The sequence below is a fragment of the Pristiophorus japonicus genome, chromosome 3 (genome assembly GCF_044704955.1).
Source record: "Pristiophorus japonicus isolate sPriJap1 chromosome 3, sPriJap1.hap1, whole genome shotgun sequence".
NCBI lineage: Eukaryota > Metazoa > Chordata > Chondrichthyes > Pristiophoridae > Pristiophorus > Pristiophorus japonicus.
The window spans coordinates 277,967,126-277,991,015 of NC_091979.1; the positions used below are offsets into that span (position 1 = coordinate 277,967,126).

Below are 23,890 nucleotides of genomic sequence, written 5' to 3' on the forward strand. Positions count from 1 at the left end.
CCTTCACCTGCTCCTGGCTGTTGGGAGATGTCTCCCCGTGGGTTATTTTTTGGGTTTGGCTGTGCTGTATGGTTCAAAAATGTTGTTTTAAAAAGTGTTTATGTGGAATGGTATCTTCCATTAAAAGGGGATTTCAGATTTGCACCTATTGGGCGAGGCACTAGTTAAAAGTGTCTTTCGTTGACTGTCCGATGTCTGCTGGGTTCTTCAGCACACTGGGCTGGCAAGCTCAGAGCCACTTGTACCCCCTGCCACTTGATGGAGCCTATTATCAGCAAGGGTAGACATCGACGACGAGGTTCAACACTGCCTCCAGCGCAGCCTTCAGCCACCTGAGGAAGAGAGTTTTCGAAGATCAGGCCCTCAAATCTGCCACCAAGCTCATGGTCTACAGGTATGTACTGATACCCGCCCTCCTGTATGGCTCAGAGATGTGGACCATATACAGTAGACACCTCAAATCGCTGGAGAAATACCACCAACGATGTCTCCGCAAGATCCTGCAAATCCCCTGGGAGGATAGACGCACCAACGTTAGCGTCCTCGATCAGGCCAACATCCCCAGCATCGAAGCACTGACCACACTCGACCAACTCCGTTGGGCGGGCCACATTGTTCGCATGCCTGACACAAGACTCCAAAAGCAAGCGCTCTACTCGGAACTCCTATATGGCAAGCGAGCCTCAGGTGGGCAGAGGAAATGTTTCAAGGACACCCTCAAAGCCTCCTTGATAAAATGCAACATCCCCATCGACACCTGGGAGTCCCTGGCCAAGGACCACCCTAAGTGGAGGAGGGGTACCTCGAGTCTTGTCACCGAGAGCATGCAGAAAGCAAGCGCAAGATGTGTGTGGCAAACCAGACTCCACATCCACCCTTTCCTTCAACGACTGTCTGTCCCACCTGTGACAGAGACTGTAATTCCTGAATTGGACTGTACAGTCACCTGAGAACTCACTTTTGGAGTGAAAGCAAGTCTTCCTCGATTTCGAGGGACTGCCTATGATGATGACCAACCAGACCATTCTTTCTATGGCAGCCCCCTCATCTGAGGATTATCTGGCCTCTACTTAACTCAGATAGGAGTTGGCAGCAAATGTTGCGAGCAGGACTAGTCAGGGACCCATGTGAATGGTGCCCGGCAAGCAATATTCCCATTAAGCTGCACTGCTGCGCAGCACCTTAGGGTTCCCGCGCAGTTGGTGAGCCGGCTTTTAAATTGAAAAAAACGCGCATGTGTGATATTTTGATTGGGTCGCGCAGCCCATTACAGGGAATATTGCCGGCAAGTTAAGTGGAGTGAGGGGGATCCGTTGTGATTACGGCCAGCCTGGGGCAGAGGAAGCCTAAGAAGAACACCCCTGCTCGTCCTGGCCCCCAAGACATTTTTTTTTTTTAAATCTACTTTTTTCGGCCATGTTCTGAGCCTACTAATCCTCAGAGCTGGGTTTTCCTAGCGAGGCTGGCACCAGGTTGCTGCCGGTTAAATTGTGGTTTTGGTCTGAATGACACCATAAGACCCTGGGGCCAAGGCCTTGCAATGCACGTGCTAAAATGGTGATGGACGTGCACGCAGCATAGCTCCAGTGAGTACCATGCTGCCGATATTTTAATCGCAATGGAGCTATCTGGCCATGAGAAGTATTGAATAAATGACAATCAGTTGCATGGTAAATATAGACATCAGCTGTACAAAGTTTTGACAGTGCATTTCAGGAAACAAAATAATACTGTTTCAATGCTTAGCAATCATTTTGGTTTTGAATTAAGTCATAGTGACACATGCAAAGGTCAATTGTTCGACGCATCTCAAAGATGTCCATCCCTTGCATTATATCATTTTTGAGATGCTTCGAAGAACTGACCATTCTGTTAAGTCACAAGTGATGTTGCCTTGCCTAATATTTATGTAAACATTCTCTTAAAGGTTTTATATAGAAAACATTGCACACAAAGTGGAGAGACCAGTGCTATTTTCTATATAACCTGTATCTTTAATCTGCTTTATATTATAACATGATGGCTTTGTTTTATGAATACATGTTAGCAGATGCAAGTGGATATTTTTGAGTTCTGATATTTTAACTACTGTGGCAGGTTATGCTACTAATGGATGCAACATTGCCAACATGTCTATTTCCAAGAAAGAAAGACAGACTTGCATTTATATAGCACCTTTCATAACTAACGGATGTCTCAAAGTGCTTCACAGCCAATGAAGTATTTTTGGAGTGTGGTCACTAATTCCAAGGAGCTTAAAATCTTTGCTTGTGTAGGCGTGAACTACATATAATGCAGTTTGATAGCCATGAATGATTTCTCTTCATGTTGTGTGCCTCCTTGCCAGTGAACAGTCATTCCTCAGGACATCTCAAGAGCAAATTGAACCATGTGTCACCTTTATTTCGGCCAATCTTAATTTGTTTTCACAGTTTCCTCCTACCCATTTTTTTTTTACCATTCACCACGTGGGGCCCAAGTTTTGGATGTCCTCTCAGAACGGCGCACTCCGAGAGGCCCGCCTATTTTTTAAATTAAAAAAGTGCCTAAAACTTACCCCGCGATTCTCCCAGTCCAGCAGGCCTGTTTCACAGTCAACGCAGCGCAACACAAGCACCTGGGGGCAGAGCTACAGCCCTGCCCCAAAAAGAGTGCCGGCAGCTGCGGTGTGCGCAGTAGCTCCTGGCCCTCCCGGTGCTTCCTGTCTCCGGGCTACCCTATCCCGGGCCGAAGGGACCTGCTTGCCTCACCTTCCCTCGCCTGGCCTCCACCGCTCTCGGTGGCGGGCCCTGCCCGACCAGCATCTCTGCAGCGGCGGGGCCCGCCCGAACTCCTCCCCGGTGTCGGGCCCTGCTCGAACTGCAGTTCTTCGGTGACTGGGCCCACCCGACCAGCACCTCTTCAGTAGCGGGAGCAGCCCGAACTCCTTCCCGGTGGCGGGCCCCACCCAAACTGCAGCTCTTCAGTGACGGGGCCCTGCCCAAACTCCTCCTCAGTGGCAGGGCCCACCCGACCAGCACTTCGGCAGCGGGGCCCGCCCAAACTCCTCCCCAGTGGTGGGCCCCGCCCGAACTGCAGCTCTTCGGCGACGGGGCCCGCCCAACCAGCACCTCTTCAGCGGTGGGGCCCACCCGACCAGCAGCTCCTCAGTGGCGGGCCCCACCCGAACACCTCCTCGGTGGCGGGCCCGTCTGACCAGCTCTTCGGCAGGCTGTTGGAGGGCTCCCGGTGCTGCAGTAGGTGAGTAGAAACTTTTCATTTTTTATTTATTGATTGATTTTTTTAATTTTTTTGATTGGTTGATGTATTTATCATTTATTATTGATGATGGCTCTTTATTGGTAAAAGTGAAGTGTTTAATGCTTTGTAAAATCCCCTAACTTTCCTCTAACTTCCCTTCCTCCCCTATCTCGCGCTACCTGCGCCTAATTTATAAAGTGGAGGCAAGGTTTTTCTGAGGATACAAAAATCGACTTTTCGCTGCCTAAACTTGTAAAACAGGTGTAAGTGGCTGGTAACGCTCCCTTTTGGGGAAAAAAAACTACTAAAACGAAACTATTCTAACTAACTAGAACTGGAGCAAACTAAATGCCGAGAATTGCGATTTCTAAGATACTCCACACGAAACTAGTTGCTCCAAAAAAATAGGAGCAACTCGAGCCGAAATTTGTGCCCGTGGAGTGGAGGTAGAGCTTCGGTTGGCTACCAACTGCAGTAGTAGTGAATGCGAAGTTTGTCATACTCTGCACAAAACATCAAGTTAAGTTACAATAGAGACGAGAGATGATTTTTTTTTCTTAACTCTTCCTCCTGGGGCTCACCCATTTCCTGGATGCAAAGGTTGAAAAAGGGCAGAGACCTGTTTCAATGGTCTCTGCTCCTTTTACATTTCCTCAAGATTTCCGGGGCAATCTAGGGAGATGGTGGGGGATGTGCCTGTAGTAGGCACAGGCCCAGCATTCACATGCAAGAGATAGGAGGAAATTCCAGCCCAAATTTAATACCAAATTTTAAAGTGCAAGGCAGTCAGAGGAAGTAAGCCTGAGTTAGAGGTGACCCTGGGCAGGAAATGGTGACACGTCTGGGCCTGGGCAGGCACAATGTGCTGCTCCTGTTAAATCCCAAGGCAGAGGACGACCAAGAAAAATGACCCCACTCTGTCTAGAATATTGTTTGCCACTCTGAATGTACTGTATTAGTCATATTTGTACCAAGCAACACAAGGGGCTGTCTTTTTGGCTTTGATGTTTTTGGGGGACGATAATGGCGACAGGGCGGGAAAGTTGGTGCCCGGGAATAGTTTGCTCCTCAGTAAGTAAGTTTGGGCAACTGGATCCTGAGTCGGGGGGCGCAGCACTAAGGGAGACATTGTACAAGAATCAAAACTCGTGCCGGTGTTGCAACCAGGCGCAGCTCTTCCGGGTGGTGCTGCTCAGCGCACCGCTAAACCAGACCGGAGGATCGCTGCGGGGCGCTGGAGGCTGACCGCCCGGCCAAAACACCTCAACGCTGCCATTGCCGCTGCTCCAGGGCAAAGAGCGGAGATGACACAAAATTCCAGCCCATTTTTTAACAAAGTTGGGAAAAAGCGACTGCAGTTACAATGCAAACTTGGATTGCTGTTAAGTGGAAGAAGGCAGAGATTTGTGTGTGTATATTCAAATGCATGCAACGAACATGACTTTCTGGTCTCCAATTGCCAGTGAAAGTTTTGATAATAAAGAGCTGACAGAAATGTTCTTGCTATTCATTAGAAACGTGAAAATGGTGCAGAGGGCCACCAGGGTTCCTTTCAACTTGTTTTAAGTATTTATGTAGTACAATATTGCGTTTTCAGTTGAGCTTCCAACACTCCCAAATGGTTATACTATTTGTGTGTGCTTTATACTGCATGTGTGACATTAGTGTGGGCCAAAAGGCCGTGCTGCACCAGGCCAAATGGGAAGTAAATCTGGAATATGAAAGGATTGTGAGTGATGAATCTCATAATTGGCAACAATGGTTTTGTTGTTAAGACTTGAACTTCCTGGAGATGGCTTTATTAATAACTTTTTGAATGCATACTAATAATGCAATCAAAACATTTTTGTAATTTTTATTTTAATTAATTGTGGAACTCTCTAAGATAGTTAATTGGAACTGAGAAGAAAGCTGGATCAACATTTGAGCATCCCTTAGAAACATTTTTAAATGTTTTAGTAGTTAAACCTTACATTTTATATTTTTTTATTGCTGTATGCTATTCTCTGAAGAAGTAAACACCTTATAATAAAGTACCAGAAATGATGTGAATAAAGGATCAAAATGCACTGAGATTTAAAAAGCAGGCAGGTTTTAATTGTTGGTTAATTAAAATTCAGATCGTAATATCAAACAAAACTCCTAAGGATTCAAAGAGCATATGCAAAGACTTATTATTCATAATCATTTCAATCAAATAAAAGGTTACCTTTCAGAAATTAATTCCCAGCCATTTTTTACTGCCTTGCTTTGTGCTTATTAAAGTGATGAGTGTTCGAACTGAGAAGTGGAGCATTTTTCACTTCACATACCAACTATGGGAATCTAGCAGTCATACATCAAATAAAATAATTAGTTGCAAACTAAAACTCTTTCTACTCTACGCCAACAATGTATTTCAGCCTACACCTTAAGAGACTGCTGGCTGCTGCATCAGTTTAACATTTAATCTGTTTCTCACACCAATGATGGCCAGTAGGAACTGCATGGAGACGACATGAATGAATTTCACTTGGAATCTTTATGATATGCAGAGTTTGAAGATTTTCAATTGGGCTAAGTTGGAACCGGGTGCCAGAGGGGAGTGTCAAGTCCACTGTACCCTCTTCTCCCCCCCACCCCCCCGACGCTCCCCCCAACCCATTCTCCAAATTCCTGCCACTACTGTTTGGCAGCCAAATTTATTTAAAAAATAGTAATTAAAAAAAAATAAGGCATCCTCCCATGATAATTGCCAAAGCTGCAGCCAAAAACAGAAACTGCTGGAAACACTCGGTACATCATTCGGCATCTATGCAGAGAAGAGACAAATTAATATTTCAGGTGTGGTCCCTATCTTAGAACTGGAAGTTATTCCAGATGAACAGCATTTAAAAAGGAACAGAACAAATAGAAGGTTAGAAAGATATTTTATATTTTTTTTCTTTTTCCACCCCTTTTGCCCTTGTTCTGTTTTTTAAATGCTGTTCATCTGTAAACTCTTTCAGTTCTGAGGGAAGAGTTTATGCCTGAAACTTCAACTGATCTGTGCTCGCAACAGATGTTGTCTGACCTGCTTGAGTGTCAACAACGTTCTCTGGTATGAGATCTTGCTATGTGTATTTTGGCTGCCACATCTTCTTACTTGGCAACAATTAGCTCTGTATTGAGAAAAGCAAAATATTAAGGACGCCAAGATAAGTTTGTATTAATTATTTTATTTTTTTCTCAGATATGGTGACATGAGGAGACAAATCGGATTTGAGATCAGGGACATGTGGTATAACCTTGGTAAGTTGTGCCTTTTAATTAAGGACACGTTTATTTGTACTGCCAAAATGGCCAACATACTCTTTGTTTCTGATTGATCCCCTTGGAGGGTAAGTCACACCCTGAAGTTTTACAGGAATGTGTAACTGGAACCGCCCATCCCAAGGTCTCACTGACTTTGCAAATAGTAACTCAATCCACTTGGACTTCCTGAAGTGACAGAGGACAGAGCTCCCCAGAAGACAGCATGGGCCAGCCAAAGTGTCTTACCCCAGTCCAAGTGCACCCCCCCACCTCGCCACCATAGATGGGGCAGACACTGTGTACAGATTGTTCACAGGTTTATTGGGAAGGAAGTGAATAGTGACGAGATATCATCCACTCCAACGAAGTGCCTTGTAGGGGGTTGGAATAACGTGACCAGTCATCCCTGAGTTCCCTCCGATCCCCCCCGTCCCACCCCCTGTGTCTCTCCCTCTCTCTCCACCCCCACCAAGCCCCTCTCTCTCCGCCCCGAGCCCCTCTCTCTCCGCCCCGAGCCCCTCTCTCTCCGGCCCCAGCCCCCCTCTCTCCGCCCCCAGCCCCCCTCTCTCTGCCCCCCAGCCCCCCTCTCTCTGCCCCCCAGCCCCCCTCTCTCTGCCCCCCAGCCCCCCTCTCTCTGCCCCCCAGCCCCCCTCTCTCTGCCCCCCAGCCCCCCTCTCTCCGCCCCCCAGCCCCCCTCTCTGCCCTCCAGCCCCCCTCTCTCCGACGCCCAGCCCCCCCTCTCCGCCCCCCAGCCCCCCTCTCTCCGCTCCCCAGCCCCCCTCTCTCCGCCCCCAGCCCCCCTCTCTCCGCCCCCAGCCCCCCTCTCTCCACCCCCCAGCCCCCCCCTCTCCACCCCCCAGCCCCCCTCTCTCCACCCGCAGCCCCTCGCACTCTTCCCCACCCCCCCCGAGCCCCTCGTTCTCTTCCCCACCCCCCCCCAGCCACTCGCCCTCCCCCCTCCCCCAGCCCCTCGCTCTCCCCCCCCCCCCCAGCCCCTCGCTCTCCCCCCCCCCCCCAGCCCCTCGCTCTCCCCCCCCCCCAGCCCCTCGCTCTCCCCCCCCCCAGCCCCTCGCTCTCCCCCCCCCCCAGCCCCTCGCTCTCCCCCCCCCCCCAGCCCCTCGCTCTCCCCCCCCAGCCCCTCACTCTTTCCCCCCCCCCAGCCCCTCGCTCCCCCAGCCCCTCGCTCTCCCCCCCCAGCCCTTCGCTCTCCCACCCCCCCCCCCCCAGCCCCTCGCTCTCCCACCCCAGCCCCTCGCTCTCCCACCCCAGCCCCTCGCTCCCCCCCCCCCACAGCCCCTCGCTCTCCCCACCCCCAGCCCCTGGCTCTCCCCACCCCCAGCCCCTCGCTCTCCCCAACCCCCCCAGCCCCTCGCTCTCCCCCCACAGCCCTCGCTCTCCCCCCACAGCCCTCGCTCTCCCCCCACAGCCCTCGCTCTCCCCCCACAGCCCTCGCTCTCCCCCCACAGCCCTCGCTCTCCCCCCACAGCCCCTCGCTCTCCCCCCACAGCCCCTCGCTCTCCCCCCCCATCCCCTCGCTCTCCCCCCCCCCCCCATCCCCTCGCTCTCCCCCCCCCCATCCCCTCGCTCTCCCCCCCCCCCCCATCCCCTCGCTCTCCCCCACCCCAGCCCCTCGCTCTCCCCCCCCCCCAGCCCCTCGCTCTCTTTCCCCCCCCCCAGCCCCTCGCTCTCTTCCCCCCCCCAGCCCCTCGCTCTCTTTCCCCCCCCCAGCCCCTCGCTCCCCCCTCCCCCCCAGCCCCTTGCTCTCCCCCCCAGCCCCTCGCTCTCCTTCCCCCCCCCCCCCAGCCCCTCGCTCTCCTCCCCCCCCCCCCCAGCCCCTCGCTCTCCTTCCCCCCAGCCCCTCTTTCCCCCCCCCCAGTCCCTAATTCCCCTCCCAGCCTCTCTTTCCTCCCCCCCACCCCCAGCCTCTCTCTCTTTCACCCCCCCCAAGCCTCTCCCTCTCTCCCCCTCCCCTCAGCCTCTCTCTTTCCCTCTTCCCCCCCCACCCCCAAAGCCTCTCTCTCTGTTCCCCCTCCCCCCCCCCAGCTTCCCTCTCTCTCCCCCTCCCCTCAGCCTCTCTCTCTTCCCACCCCCACCCCCCCCCCTCCCCTCTCCAAGCCTCTCTCTTGCCATCAGCCCCTGGCCCGCCACCATCGGGCCCAGGCCGGCCGGGAGCGGTGAGAGTTGGAGTCTCAGGTCCTGCTTCTCGCCACCAAGCGCAGGGAATGATTCGGCTGTGGGGGTGCTTGACAGGGGTGGGACTTGTCGCCACTCCGTCAAAAAAGTGCAGTACGGGCGAGGTGGGCGGAGAGCGGGGGGAGAGAGGGGCTGGACAGATGCCTGTCTGTTTTTTTTTTTTAAAGTGCAGTACAAATAGTTAGTCCCTTTAATTAATATGTAAGATTAATGTTTTTTGAAACGCGGAAATTAATACACTTTCTCTCTCAGCCTGACAAAGAGGAAGAGCCAATTGTTTAAAGCGGCTATTAATTTGGCGTGGACAAAAGAAAAAGAAAAATTTGCATTTACATAGTGCCTCACACTTCCTTAGGACAACCCAAAATGTTTCACAGCCAGTGAAGTACCTTTGAAAAGTATTCAGTCATTTTGTAGGCAAACACGGCAGCCAATTTGTGCGCAGCAATGTTTTGCAAATAGAAGATCGACAAATGGCCAATTAATCTGTTTTGTTGTTGGTTGAGGGATAAATATTGGCCAGGATATCATGAGAATGCCACTTTTCTTCAAAAAAGTCCAAACCTGAACAATACAGCATTTCCTCAGCCCTGCAGAAAGGCAAGATTGTTACCATTGAGACTGACACTGACAGAAACATTTTAAGATATTTTTTCTTGTCCATCCTTTTATTTACCAGTATCTTCCTCTCCTAAAGGTGTTGATTAAGGATCATTAAAGTCTTTTTTTATTGCCAACTTAAAAACTCCTTCAGATGTTTTTCCGGTTTTATTTTTACCATCAAAACCAGGTGACAATCAAGGGGAAATATTTGACACCAGAAAACCCGGATAAATTTGGAGAAAAGCAGTAAAAATCCATTTTTATTTGGAACATCAGTATAACATACAATGACACCCAGAAACATACACCAATACCCCGTAAATTAACATGCCAGTAGAGCAAGAAATGACATACATCAGTACACCACAAAATAACGCTAACTACCACATTAACATTAACATCAATCATCTCAACTCCAGGGCATTGCTGCAGGAGTTCCTCAGGGCAGTGTCCTAGGCCCAACCATCTTCAGCTGCTTCACCAATGACCTTCCCTCCATCATTAGGTTAGAAGTGGGGATGTTCGCTGATGATTGCAGTGTTCAGTTCCATTTGCAACTCCTCAGATAATGAAGCAGTCTATGCCCGCATGCAGCAAGACCTGGATGACATTCAGGCTTGGGCTAATAAGTGGCAAGTAACATTTGCACCACACAGGTGCCAGGCATTGCCTATCTCCAACAAGAGAGACTGCCCCCTGTCATTCAAAGGCATTACTATCGCTGAATCCCCCACCATCAACATCCAGAAACTTAACTGGACCAGCCATAAATACTGTGGCTACAAAAGCAGGTCAAAAGCTGGATATTCTGTGGCAAGTGTCTCATCTCCTGACTCCCCAAAGCCTTTCCACCATCGTCAAGGCACAAGTCAGGAGTGTGATGGAATACTCTCCACTTGCAGCTCCAACAACATTCAAGAAGCTCGACACCATCTAGGAAAAAGCAACCCGCTTGATTGACATCCTATCCATCACCTTAAACATTCACTACCTCCACCACCGGAGTACTGTGGCTGCAGAGTGTACCATCGACAAGATGCACTGCAGAAACTCGCAAAGGCTTCTTCAGTAGCACCTCCCAAACCTGTGGCCTCTACCATCTAGAAGGACAAGGGCAGCAGGCACATCTTGAACCTGCTGCTGCTCATTTTCAGCATTGCTGCACTTGAGTCAGTGATCTTTCTGAAATGGCTGCTGCAAAACCCCCGTCAAGGGAAAGGAGCACCCGTTTTAAAGATGTGGAGCTGGAGACTTTGGCGGGGGGACTGGAGACAAAGAGGGAATCGCTGTTCCCTCCATCAGGAAGGAGGCCATCTCACCAGGTTTTCAGGGCAATGTGGCGAGAGGTGGACTAGGAGGTGTCGGCCAACACAGTGGTGCAGAGAAGCCTCATTCAGTGCAGGAAAAAAATCAGCGACCTCTGTCAGGTGGTGAAGGTGGGCACAAACTTCCACACCTCTTGCAGAATCGCAATTGACTCGCTGCCTCCTCCGTCGCTGGTGTGCTCCTGCTCCTAGTCCTCCTCCTCCTCTTGCTACTCCTCCTGCTCGTCCTCCTCATCCTCCTTATGTGGTACAGCTATACCTAGTGGCAATGGCTGTGCCCACATGATGTCACGGCTGTGCAGCATGCAGCAGATAATGACGAATGGGGACATCCGCTGAGGCGAGTACTGGAGGACTCCTCCAGAGCGGTCAAGACAGCGGAACTGCTGCTTGAGCACTCCAATGGTCTGCTCCATGATGTTCCTGGTGGCTGGTGGTGTATGAATGCTGGGCAGGGCTGTTGGGTTTGCGCAGGGGAGTCACGAACCAGGTGGAGACTAGATAGCTCTTGTCTCCGAGCAGCCAGACATGAGCTTGATGTGGTGGCTGAAAGGGAGCTGGCACACCGATCTGGCACAGGATGAAGGCATCGTGGTTGCTGCCAGGATAGTGGGCATTGATGGTAAGGATCCTGCGTGTGTGGTCGCATATCAGTTGCACATTCAGTGAGTGGAAGCCTTTGCGGTTACGGAAGACCTCACGATTGGGATGCAGTGCCCATAAAGCAACGTTGGGTACAGTCAATGGCACCCTGCACCATGGGGAAGCCTGCTATCCTGACGAAGCCACATGGACGCTCGTGCAGTTTCTCTCTGGTTATGGGGAAGAACATGTAGTGCCTCCTCCTCCTGTATAGAACATCTGACCTCGCGGATGGGGTGATGGATGGCAAACTGGGAGATGTTGGAGACGTCTCCTGTCGCTCCCTGGAAGGATCCATTGGCGATGATGACCTTGACTGCCAGTGAGAGCGTTGTCCTCACTCTGGTCTGAGGCTCGAGGTCTGGTTGCAGCAGATGGCAGAGTTATGACTACGTGATTGCTAAAGTGCAGCTTTCAAACACACTGTTGCTCAATAAAATTGATGTAGGAGAACAACTGCCGGAATACCCTGGGGAGGGTAAGGTCTCTTGTTACCATCCCTGTTGGGCCTTCTCCCTCTGGCCACATTTTGCTTCTCCCTGTCCTTCTCATAGAAACATAGAAAATAGGTGCAGGTGTAGGCCATTCGGCCCTTCGAGCCTGCACCACCATTCAATAAGATCATGGCTGATCATCACCTCAGTATCCCTTTCCTGCTTTCTCTCCATACTCCTTGATCCCTTTAGCTGTAAGGGCCATATCTAACTCCCTCTTGAATATATCCAACAAACTGGCATCAACTACTCTCTGCAGTAGAGAATTCCACAGGTTAACAACTCTCTGAGTGAAGAAGTTTCTCCTCAGCTCGGTCCTAAATGGCTTACCCTTTATCCTTAGACTGTGTCCCCTGGTTCTGGACTTCCCCAACATCGGGAACATTCTTTCTGCATCTAACCTGTCCCATCGGTACTTTATATGTTTCTATGAGATCCCATCTCATTCTTCTAAACTCCAGTGAATACAGATCCAGTCGATCCAGTCTCTCCTCATATGTCAGTCCTGTCATCCCGGGAATCAGTCTAGTGAACCTTCGCTACACTCCCTCAATAGCAAGACGTCCTTCCTCAGATTAGGAGACCAAACCTGAACACAATATTCCAGGTGAGGCCTCACCAAGGCCCAGTACAACTGCAGCAAGACCTCCCTGCTCCTATACTCAAATCCCCTAGCTATGAAGGCCAACATGACATTTGCCTTCTTCACCGCCTGCTGTACCTGCATGCCAACTTTCAATGACTGATATACCATGACAACCAGGTCTCGTTGCACCTCCTTTTCCAAATCTGCCACCATTCAGATAGTAATCTGCCTTTGTGTTTTTGCCCCCAAAGTGGATAACCTCACATTTATCCACATTATAGTGTATCTGCCATGCATTTGCCCACTCACCTAACCTGTCCAAGTCACCCTGCAGCCTCTTAGCGTCCTCCTCACAGCTCACCACCACCCAGCTTAGTGTCATCTGCAAACTTGGAGATATTACATTCAATTCCTTCATCTAAATCATTGATGTATATTGTAAATAGCTGGGGTCCCAGCACTGAGCACTGCGGCACCCCACTAGTCAATGCCTGCCATTCTGAAAAGGACCTGTTTATCCCAACTCTCTGCTTCCTATCTGCCAAGCAGTTCTCTATCCACGTCAGTACATTACCCCCAATACCATGTGCTTTAATTTTGCACACCAATCTCTTGTGTGGAACCTTGTCAAAAGCCTTTTGAAAGTCCAAATACACCACATCCACTGGTTCTCCCTTGTCCACTCTACTAGTTACATCTTCAAAAAATTCTAGAAGTTTTGTCAGCGTGATTTCCCTTTCATAAATCCATGCTGACTTGAACTGATCATCTTTAATAAGTGATTCCAACATTTTCCCCACCACTGATGTCAGGCTATAACTGGTCTATAATTCCCCGTTTTCTCTCTCCCTCCTTTCTTAACAAGTGGTGTTACATTATCTACCCTCTATAGGAACTGATCTAGAGTCGATAGACTGCTGGAAAATGATCAGCAATGCATCCACTATTTCTAGGGCCACTTCCTTAAGCACTCTGGGATGCAGACTATCAGGCCCTGGCGATTTATCAGCCTTCAATCCCATCAATTTCCCCAACACAATTTCCTGACTAATAATGATTTCCTTCAGTTCCTCCTTCTCACTAGACCCTCTGTCCCCGAGTATTTCCGGAAAGTTATTTGTGTCTTCCTTCGTGAAGACAGAACCAAAGTATTTGTTCAACTGGTTTGCCATTTCTTTGTTCCCCATTATAAATTCACCTGATTCTGACTGCAAGGGACCTACGTTTGTCTTCACTAATCTTTTTCTCTTCTATAGAAGCTTTTGCAGTCTGTTTTTATGTTCCCAGCAAGCTTCCTCTCATACTCTATTTTTCCCCTCCTAATTAAACCCTTTGTCCTCCTCTGCTGAATTCTAAATTTCTCCCAGTATTCAGGTTTGCTGCTTTTCCTGTATATGTCTCTTCCTTGGATACAACACGATCCTTAATTTCCCTTGTTAGCCACGGTTGAGCCACCTTCCCCGTTATATTTTTACTCCAGACCGGGATGTACAATTGAAGTTCATCCATGTGATCTTTAAATGTTTGCCATTGCCTATCCACCGTCAACCCTTAAGTATCATTTGCCAGTCTATTCTAGCCAAATCACGTCTCACACCATCGAAGTTACCTTTCCCTAAGGTCAGGACCCTAGTCTCTGAATTAACTGTATCACTCTCCAGCTTAATAAAGAATTCTACCATATTATGGTCACTCTTCCCCAAGATTGCTAATTAATCCTTTCTCATTACACATCGCCCAGTCTAGGATGGCCAGCCCTCTAGTTGGTTCCTCGACATATTGGTCTTGAAAACCATCCCTAATACACTCCAGGAAATCCTCCTCCACTGTACTGCTACCAGTTTGGTTAGCCCAATCTATATGTAGATTAAAGTCACCCATGATAACTGCTGTACCCTTATTGCATGCATCCTTAATTTCTTGTTTGATGCTGTCCCCAACCTCACTACTACTGTTTGGTGGTCTGTACACAACTCCCACTAGCGTTTTCTGCCCTTTGGTATTCCACAGCTCTACCCATACAGATTCCACATCATCCAAGCTAATGTCCTTCCTTACTATTGCGTTACTTTCCTCTTTAACCAGCAACGCTACCCCACCTCCTTTTCCTTTCTGTCTATCCTTCCTGAATGTTGAACACCCCTGAATGTTGAGTTCCCAGCCTTGGTCACCCTGGAGCCATATCATATTCGTTAATAGCTGCCTGCGTCCACCTTATTACGAATACTCCTCACATTGAGGCATAGAGCCTCCAGGCTGGTCTTTTTAACACACTTTGCCCCTTAAGAATTTTGCTGGAATGTGGCCCTTTTTAATTTTTGCCTTGGGTTTCTCTGCCCTCCACTTTTACTTTTCTTCTTTCTATCTTTTGCTTCTGCCCCCATTCTACTTCCCTCTGTCTCCCTGCATAGGTTCCCATCCCCCTGCCATATTAGTTTTACACCTCCACAGCAGCACTAACAAACTAGCAACGTCCCCCTAGGACATTGATTCCGGTCCTGCCCAGGTGCAGACCGTCCAGTTTGTACTGGTCCCACCTCCCCCAGAACTGGCTCCAAAGTTCCAGGAACTTGAATCCCTCCCTCTTGCACCATTCCTCAAGCCATGTATTCATCTTAGCTATTCTGCAATTCCTACTCTGACTAGCATGTGGCACTCCCTCTCCCGCTCCTTGTCCTGCTCTCTGCCTAAGTAACCTCCGACAGCCTCCAACGGTGACGTTGGAGCAGGAGGTTGAGTGCCAACATAACCCCCATGAAACGATATAAATGTTGTGGTTTCAGATCTGCCTCAATGATACAAGGGAATAGTTAGGAGACAGAACAGTCCCTGAAGTAAAAATCGCTGAAATCTGTCCACCAGCCACTCAGCCTATGTGTTCGCAAGCTGCAAAGAGTAATGCTGACAAAAATGATTAGTAAAGATGGCGCCTTTAAATAGCGCTCCTCCAGCCTACTCTTGACTCCAACTCGATAGCTGAAGCTGTCATCACCGCCAGGTGGTAAGTGATGGGGTGTGGCCAAATTTCCCATCCCGGACGTCATCGTCGCCGGGCACAGCCGAGCGGGCGCTGCTGGCAGGAGTGAGACGTTACTGCTTAGCGCTTCCACAAAACCCTTGCCCAAGGTGAGCGAAAAACCCTTTGCACCTCCAGGAGCAGAAGAGGCCAATTTCGGCCCTATAGTCTTTTTTGAATAAAACAATGCACCATCCAACTTACTGTGAATAATCCCACAAGAGGTTCGATGCTCTCGTGCTACATTTCCTTTGGCTCAAATTTCATCTTTGCAAAGCAGCAACAAATCAACTCTGTAGCCATGAGCAAAATATACCAATTAAAAAAGCAGCAATATGAGCAATCAAATCATTCAAAAAATTGTTCATACACCTGCAGTGGGTAGGAGACACAGTAATTATTTATTTTCCAGGAATCAATGAAAAAAATCACTGTTTCTCGGCAAAAGTGTCTGACATTTCTTTCCAAATTCAAGATCTGCACCCCCTCCTCCAATTCCATATCCCAGCAGATCTCGTCCCGCTCATAATAACCTTAGATTCACCATGAGCAATACCAGGGGAAAACAAAATCTGTGCAATATATTAGAGGCTACAATAATTGTTGATGTCCTAATAACAGAAGATACCACTCAAGCTTCATTTTAATAGCTTGATATTGATTTAACTCTTCAATTGCAACACAGTCTTGGAACTCATCCTTTTTTCCTCAGGTGCAAAAATAAAATGTTTATATTTTATCAACAAATTATTAGGTACTCAGCCTTGTGACTTAGCTACTACTATAACACATTAATATGATGCTCAGTGCCCACAGTGCATTAGGCATAGACAACATATTATTGCTCTGTTGTGTTTTGCACATATGGTTTAAGTGCCAATGGCGCTGGCCATGCTTGACCTGCGCTAGGTCCATTACAGGACCAAAAAAATATGTTAATGAAATGTGGATCCTATAATATGGTCTCAGTAACTGAACAGTGTTGCATTTGTTCAGTGCCCATATGAAATGGGTACCGGATGATGAGCCCCAAAGTCAGACATGTTGGTGAGTCTGCCTGCTACTTGTAGAAAGTAGGAATATTATGAGCCAACAATCTGTTATTTCTTTGAATTGTGTTTTTTTTGCTTTCACTGCTGCAGTCGTGTACACCTCCTGATAGCTGCACATGCATCGCCCATCTATAAGTGTTTGCCCAAGGGAATTGTAATTGTAGAGAGCCTATCTATGACCATCTATTTATAACTGGAGGAGATTTCCTCCTCCACAAAATTTTACTCTAATACCAGATTGGGCGATGACTCTGGATTCAGTCTGCATTTACACTATAATTGTAGTTACAGTGAAATAAGCAGTCTTTATGAGGTTGTTTGATTATATGACTGGATACTGAGAGAGTACATGCAAGGGACATTTTACTTTTATTTCACAAATAAAGCCAGCACTATGACAGGTGCGGAGGGGGATAATCCAGATTTCTTCTTTGCAAGCCAAACATTTTTTTCAAGTTTTTTTTATTGGAAGGGAAATTCTTAATGTTGGAATGCCATTAATCGGGCACTATATGCTTCAAAAATGTTTTTGGTAGAGATTATTAATATATATTTGTTGAATAGTGGCTTATTTCAAAAGTAAGTTATGGTGTATATATTTCAGAAATTTAAAAATATTTGATAATTATTCATTTTCTGTGTAACAATCTTGTATGACATGCTTTGTGAGATGCTATTCTTTTCAAAGAAAGGATATTTAAATCCATAATAATTGCTAGCAAAATTTGGACATGCAAGTTTTTTGGTGGTATGTGAATGCTGATGTCTATGATTGTGAAATGCTAACCACACTTGCCACCCAGTGCAAATAAGGCTCAGAAATCTAAATTACAAAAGCTTATTAATAGCACTCTCTTACAGTGTTCTTCAACAGTTGGAACAGCTGTTATGCAACTAAATTTGGCATGTAGTGCTCATTAGTTATTTTTCGAAAGCTGTTGATTGAAGCAAATGCCAGCAGGCTTGCTTCTGATCTTTTGTGCCATGTTCCAGGTAACATTGAAATGAGTGAAAATTGTGAAATAACTCCTTGGTTTGAATCTGCTTTTAAGTTATATATTATAACCATGATCATGCTTTTGAAAAACATAAGTAGAATATTATCTGCAGTAACTACTTTGTGTAAAAATTCCAATCTGCAAACTGACTAAAAAATACAAATATCTCAGCATAAAATAAAGTAAGGAATTAAAAAAGGCCATTGGCTATCAAACCTTTTATCATTTCAAATCTGTTATGTTTTCCCCCCTGATGGGTCCCTAAACAACCTTCCCAATCTCCTAGAGGTGGTGAGCAATGATGGCCAAAACCTCCAAGGAGATGAATGTCTCCCAGCTCTCAAAGGCAATCTAGTGAAACTCCAGATTATCAATCTGACCCCACAACCATCATTTAACGGTGATTATTTACATTTCACAGATGACACGCTTCCAGCAAAACAGAAAGCATGACTTTCGGTGGACAATTTTATCATCTTTATCTGTTGCTACAGCCTTTAATCCATCTTAATCACCCACTTATCCATTTAAAAAAATAATAATTAATTGATGCTTTTGCCAAGGGCTTATTCCACACATCTTCCAGTCTAGTTCAAGACTTGTTAATTTTGCAAATTGCACAAGGTCGAAGATATTTTTGTATATGTGGTTTGTCATTTCCTACAACCTTCAGATGGATGTAATTTAAAGATTTAAAGCTTTAATTTTGCAAAGCTCCACTAGAGCCACTCAGGAATCTAGTGCTGTAGAAATTGGGCCTGCAATCACATGCTTCCAATTCACAGCGCAAACAATTTCTGACCACGATTTCAGGAGCATATGTGGGCCTTTTGACATCAAATCATTATTCATATATGGTTCCAGTGAGGGGTTGCCCATGTCGTGTTCCTCACCCAAAACATCCCAAGGCGCTTAATAGGAGCGGTTGGCAAACAGTGACTAGTGGGGTGCCGCAGGGATCGGTGCTGGGTCCTCAGCCATTTACAATCTATATTAATGACTTGGATGAAGGAACCAAGTGTAATGTAGCCAAGTTAGCTGATGATACAAAGATGGGTGGGAAAGCAAATTGTGAGGAGGACACAAAAAATATGCAAAGGGATATAGACAGGCTAAGTGGGTGTTCAAAAATTTGGCAGATGGAGTATAATATGGGAAAATGTGAGGTTATCCACTTTGGCAGAAATAATAGAAAAGCAAATTATTATTTAAATGGAGAAACATTACAAAGTGCTGCAGTACAGAGAGACACTGGGGGTCCTTGTGCATGAAACACAAAAAGTTAGTATGCAGGTACAGCAAGTAATCAGGAAGGCAAATGGAATGTTGGCCTTTATTGCAAGGAGGATAGGGTATAAAAGCAGAGAAGTCCTACTACAACTGTAGAGGATATTGGTGAGGCCACACCTGGAGTACTGTGTACACTTTTGGTCTCATTTAATGAAGGATATACTTGAATTGGAGGCTGTTCAGAGAAGGTTCAAAAGGTTGATTCCGGAGATGAGGGGGTTGACTTAAGAGGATAGGTTGAGTAGGTTGGGCCTATACACATTGAAGTTCAGAAGAATGAAAGGTGATCTTATTGAAACTTATAAGATAATGAGGGGGCTTGACAAGGTGGATGCAGAGAGGATATTTCTACTCATAGGGGAAATTAAAACTAGGGGACATAGTCTTAGAATAAGGGGTCGCTCATTTAAAACTGAGATGAGGAGAAATTTCTTTTCTGAGGGTTGTAAATCTATGGAATTCTCTGCCCCAGAGAGCTGTGAAGGCTGGGTCATTGAATATATTTAAGGCAGAGATCGACAGATTTTTGAGCAATAAGGGAGTAAAGGGTTATGGGGAGCGGGCAGGGAAGTGGAGCTGAGTCCATGATCAGATCAGCCATGATCTTATTGAATGGTGGAGCAGGCTCGAGGGGCCAAATGGCCTATTCCTATTCCTGTTTCTTATGTTCTTATGTTTATCGAGCAAATAATTTTGGAAGTCATTCATTGCTGGTTTATAAAATGCATAATCTTTAAATTTAAAAAAAAATTGTGTCTAAGTGCCTAATTCACTTAGGGAGTTGGTGGCTCCATTAGTTTTCTGGTTTGAAAGAGAAAATACACAGTGGGTTTCCTTAAAACCCTTCTACAGTGGCCACAACCTATGTGCTTTTACAATTAGCATAGACAGTGCAGTAAGGTCACTCGCATATTGTGGACTCACTGTGGATATGCTTTGTAGGCATGGCAACACACTAATTGGAGGTTGTAAAAGTGGCCTGAGCCAGTGAGGCAGTAGATTAATACCAATACATTTCAGAAAGCAGAAACTGACAGTTTATGTTTCAATTTTTATCTACTTATGTTGGCTAAGTAAAACTGGTCTATTGCCTTTATTTCCTTGTTTTATTCATTGCTCGTGATCAAGAGGGATACTGTTATAATAATACACAGCATATTTTGTATGTTTGCTTAATTATGTACTATAGCTGTATTTTCTTTCCTGACAAAAATACAATTCTTTGTATTTATAAGCAATTCTTTCCTTAAAGGCCAACACAAAATCAAATTTATCCCAGAAATGGTGGGTCCTATCTTGGAGATGACTCTTATTCCAGAAACTGAACTGAGAAAAGCCACTATTGCAATATTCTTTGACATGATGCAATGTGAATTTCACTCGACAAGAAGTTTCCAGATGGTAAGTGAATTCAAGATCATATTGAAATCCACATGGCTGTGTCTTGATTACAATACATATCTGTAATTAAAATTCACATGCAAAAAATATTTATGCCTGCAAATGAACTTTATTTTCACTTTTCTATTTACTGTATGTTCGTTTATTCAGTGATGTTTAATGCGATGTACAGAGTTATCCAAAATGATATTTCTCTCTGATGTGATGTATGTATGTAAGTGAATATGTAGTGTTCCAGTGACTTCTCAAGAGTAGTGGAGTGGAATACAGATCCTCATAATGCATTGTGTACTGCTGATACAAATGCTGGTCTTGTTCTATATGAAGTATTCAATGGCTTTTAAAACATGAATTTTGTAATCAAGATAAAATATAGACTAAAGCAGATGGTGTTTGGTCTTTCATTTTTGATAGATTTATTTTGCTCGCATATGTGGCACTCATAAATAAGTTATTTCAGAAATGTAAAATCTAGTAAAGCAACGCTATCAAAGCACATTTAATAATTAGGGTACATTTTAAAAATAAATTAGCAGATCTTCTGTAGCTTTGCTTCTGGTGAGTAGTAGAACTATACTGTTGTAAAGCTATAGAGGTGTTATCAACAAAATTTTAAAGTAAATAAATGTGACACAGGAAATTTGTGCTATATGTAAAACATGTAATATATTACTCACAGATGTCCTGTGGAGTTGCTTACAGTGAGTTGTCTTAAGCTGCTGATATTTGTTTGCATATGATTTTGTGTTGGTGTGATGTGGTTATGCCTTTGTTTTGTTTATTTGTTGCGCGATGCACCTAAATTTGCTGCAATTTATGTTTCTGTATGTATTCATATGTGATATGTTAGTTTTGTGTATGTGTGTGTGGTAATGTTTGTTATGGTGGATATATGAATGTGTTGAAATATCTGCCTGTGTTTGTGCAAGTGCCTGTTTTTTAATGATGTGCATGGTTGAATTTACAGGTAAAAGTTTGAATTTTTAACTAAGTAAATAAATTACAATTAAGTGAGATTTGGAAAGATTTAGCAAAATGTGTCATTAACAAAATACTGAGAAGAGCTGGGTTACTCATACTACAGTGCCACTAGTGGTGAGAGGACTGAATAGCAGGCATTCAGAATGGCAGAAGGTGAGAAGTGGTGTTCCACAAGGATCAGTGCTGGGACCACTGTTGTTCACAGTTTATATTAACGATTTACACGATGGAATCAAAAACGCAATTTCTAAATTTACGGATGACACCAAATTGGTGGGGAGAGTCAATACTGAGGAAGACTGCAACAAATTACGGAAGACATTAATAAACTTGCAGAATGGGCATATAATTGGCAAATGAATTTCAACATTGCTAAATGTGGGGTATTAAATTTTGGTAGGAAGAATAGGGAGGCGACTTATTACTTGGAAGGTGCAAGTCTGGGTAGGGAAGAGGAGCAAAAGGATCTCTGAGTACAAATACACAAATAAAAGTAGAGACACAGGTTAACAAGGCAATAAAAAAGCGAACTCAGCACTAGGGTTTATTTCTAGAGGGATAGAATTGAAAAGTAGTGAAGCTATGCTAAACTTGTATTGAACCTTGGTGAGACCACACTTGGAGTACTGTGTACAGTTCTCGTTGCTATATTATAAAAAGGATATTGAGGCACTGGAGAGGGTGCGAAGAAGGTTTACAAGGATGATGCCAGAAAAATCAAGGGTATACTTATAAGGAAAGGATGAATAGACTGGGTCTCTTTTCTCTTGAAAAGTGAAGATTGAGAGATTCCTAATAGAGGTCTTTAAAATTATGAAAGGTTTTGATAGATACACTGAGATAGATATAGTGGGGAAGGGCATAACTAGAGGCCATCAATATAAGTTAGTCACCAAGAAATCAAATAGGGAATTCAGAAGAAACTTCTTTACCCAGAGAGTGGTAAGAATGTGACACTCGCTACTACAGGGAGTGGTTGAAACAAATAGTATAGATGCATTTAAGTGGGGGCTAGAGAAGGGAATAGAGGGTTATGCTGATAGATTTAGATGAGGAAGGACTGGAGGAAGCTCGAGTGGAGCATAAACGCTGACATGGACTGGTTGGGCCGAATGGCCGTTTCTGTGCCGTACATCTCGTGTAATCCTCTGCATTACTATTGCACATTGTGCATCAGCAACACCACAGAAGCGCTACCAATACTATATCATGATAATTGGAGATGGGCACAAGAAATTGCTAACTTTCATTATTTTTTTCTAAACTGCAGCAAAATATTTCTAATTCTAAAGAATATTCATTATGATTTGGCAATATAAAATTATGCAGAAGCACCAAACCTGAAGGAATTTTTTTTTACTCAATGCCAAGTTTAAAGCGTACCATAAGCCAACTGTATAGTACTAGTTAGTTTGAAAACATAAGATGTGGTGGCTTCTGATTACAGAATGAAAATTGTCCACAGAATAAAATTGGCCAAATTATTCATTCAAAGCAGAGGGGAGATGAGAATGTTTTTAGCTGTTGAGATCTGGAACACTCTACCTGTAAAGGTGGTAGAAGCTGATTCCAGAAATGATTTTAAAAGGGAGTTGGACAGGTACTTGAGGGTGAGAAACTTCCAGGGTAACAGACAAATGAGGGGATGTGAGACTAAGCATGACTGCTCTTTCAAAGAGCCAGCACAGGCGAGGTGGGTCGATTGATCTTCTGTGCTGTAAGTTTCTATGATTCTAATTATGTGCATGAAAATGTGCTAATGTACTTTAGTGCTACTGGCTATAAAAGAAATGTTATACTGGAAGTTGTGAACAGTCATGCAGTTTTGCATTCAAATCCAATTTAAACTTACTGCAACTGACCTCAGTATATTGGATCTGATAACAGTTACTGTTTATCATTCTGCAGGTGTTATTTTCAAAAGGTATGATGAAACATCCTACCAGATACTCTTTAGAGATGTACATAAATTTAACTATAATATTGTAACATTTTCTAGCTTTTTTCCAAGTTAAAAAGGCTTTTACTAGTTCCGCCTATATTTTTAATTTTATATTTTACAGGTAATTTTGTATCAGTAATTGGACTGAGTTGGCATTTTAACTTTTTCAATCCTCCTTTTTCCTTCAATTTGCTCCCTATTCTCCGGTTCTGATGAACGATCATAGACCTGAAACGATATAACTGTTTCTCTCTCCTCAGATGCTGCCTGGCCTCCTGAGTATTTCCACATTTTCTGTTTATATTTCAGATTTCCAGCATCCGCAGTATTTTTCCTTTTGTACTCTCTTCTACCATTTGGGAATAAACTATTTGAGATACACTTGAATGGGCTCTATTGGTAACTTTCCCAAGTCGCATAACTTAATGTATGAAATTAAGCATTGAGTTTAGTAAAGTTGACACCAGAGCAATGCCTGATTTCATCCTCGCCAAATGTTCAAACGCTCAGACTTTCATGCAGGGATAGTGATCGAGAGCTAATTTTTTTCCCTCCAGCATAGTGATGCTGAGGCCAAATGTATTACCCCAACTACTGCTCAAGATCAATGCAGCTAATTCAGTATAGAAGAGATTCAAACATGAAACCTTCTAGTCTATATGCCTCAGTGCCACAACAGGTGACACATTTAAGCCATTGGGGAAACTTCACATTTTAATTTTAAGCCTTTTTAATTCATGGTGTTTTGTAAGAATATTATGAAAATTTTTGTGATGCTTTACACATTCATGATATGGCCATGTCCATTTATATAGCTGGGCATCATGTACACATTTATATGTTTTGCGTAAAAT

General features: G+C 45.1%; 1 protein-coding gene across 2 annotated transcripts in view; it reads left to right on the forward strand.

Annotated features, from left to right (window-relative positions):
• Positions 1–23,890, forward strand: part of dock1 (dedicator of cytokinesis 1) — an 816,280-nt gene that overhangs the window by 614,460 nt on the left and 177,930 nt on the right. For both annotated transcript variants that reach the window (XM_070876753.1, XM_070876754.1), the window contains exons 32-33: positions 6,452–6,510; positions 19,965–20,113. In XM_070876753.1, coding sequence (XP_070732854.1) covers positions 6,452–6,510; positions 19,965–20,113 — 208 coding nt within the window. The remainder of the gene's footprint in view (positions 1–6,451; positions 6,511–19,964; positions 20,114–23,890) is intronic.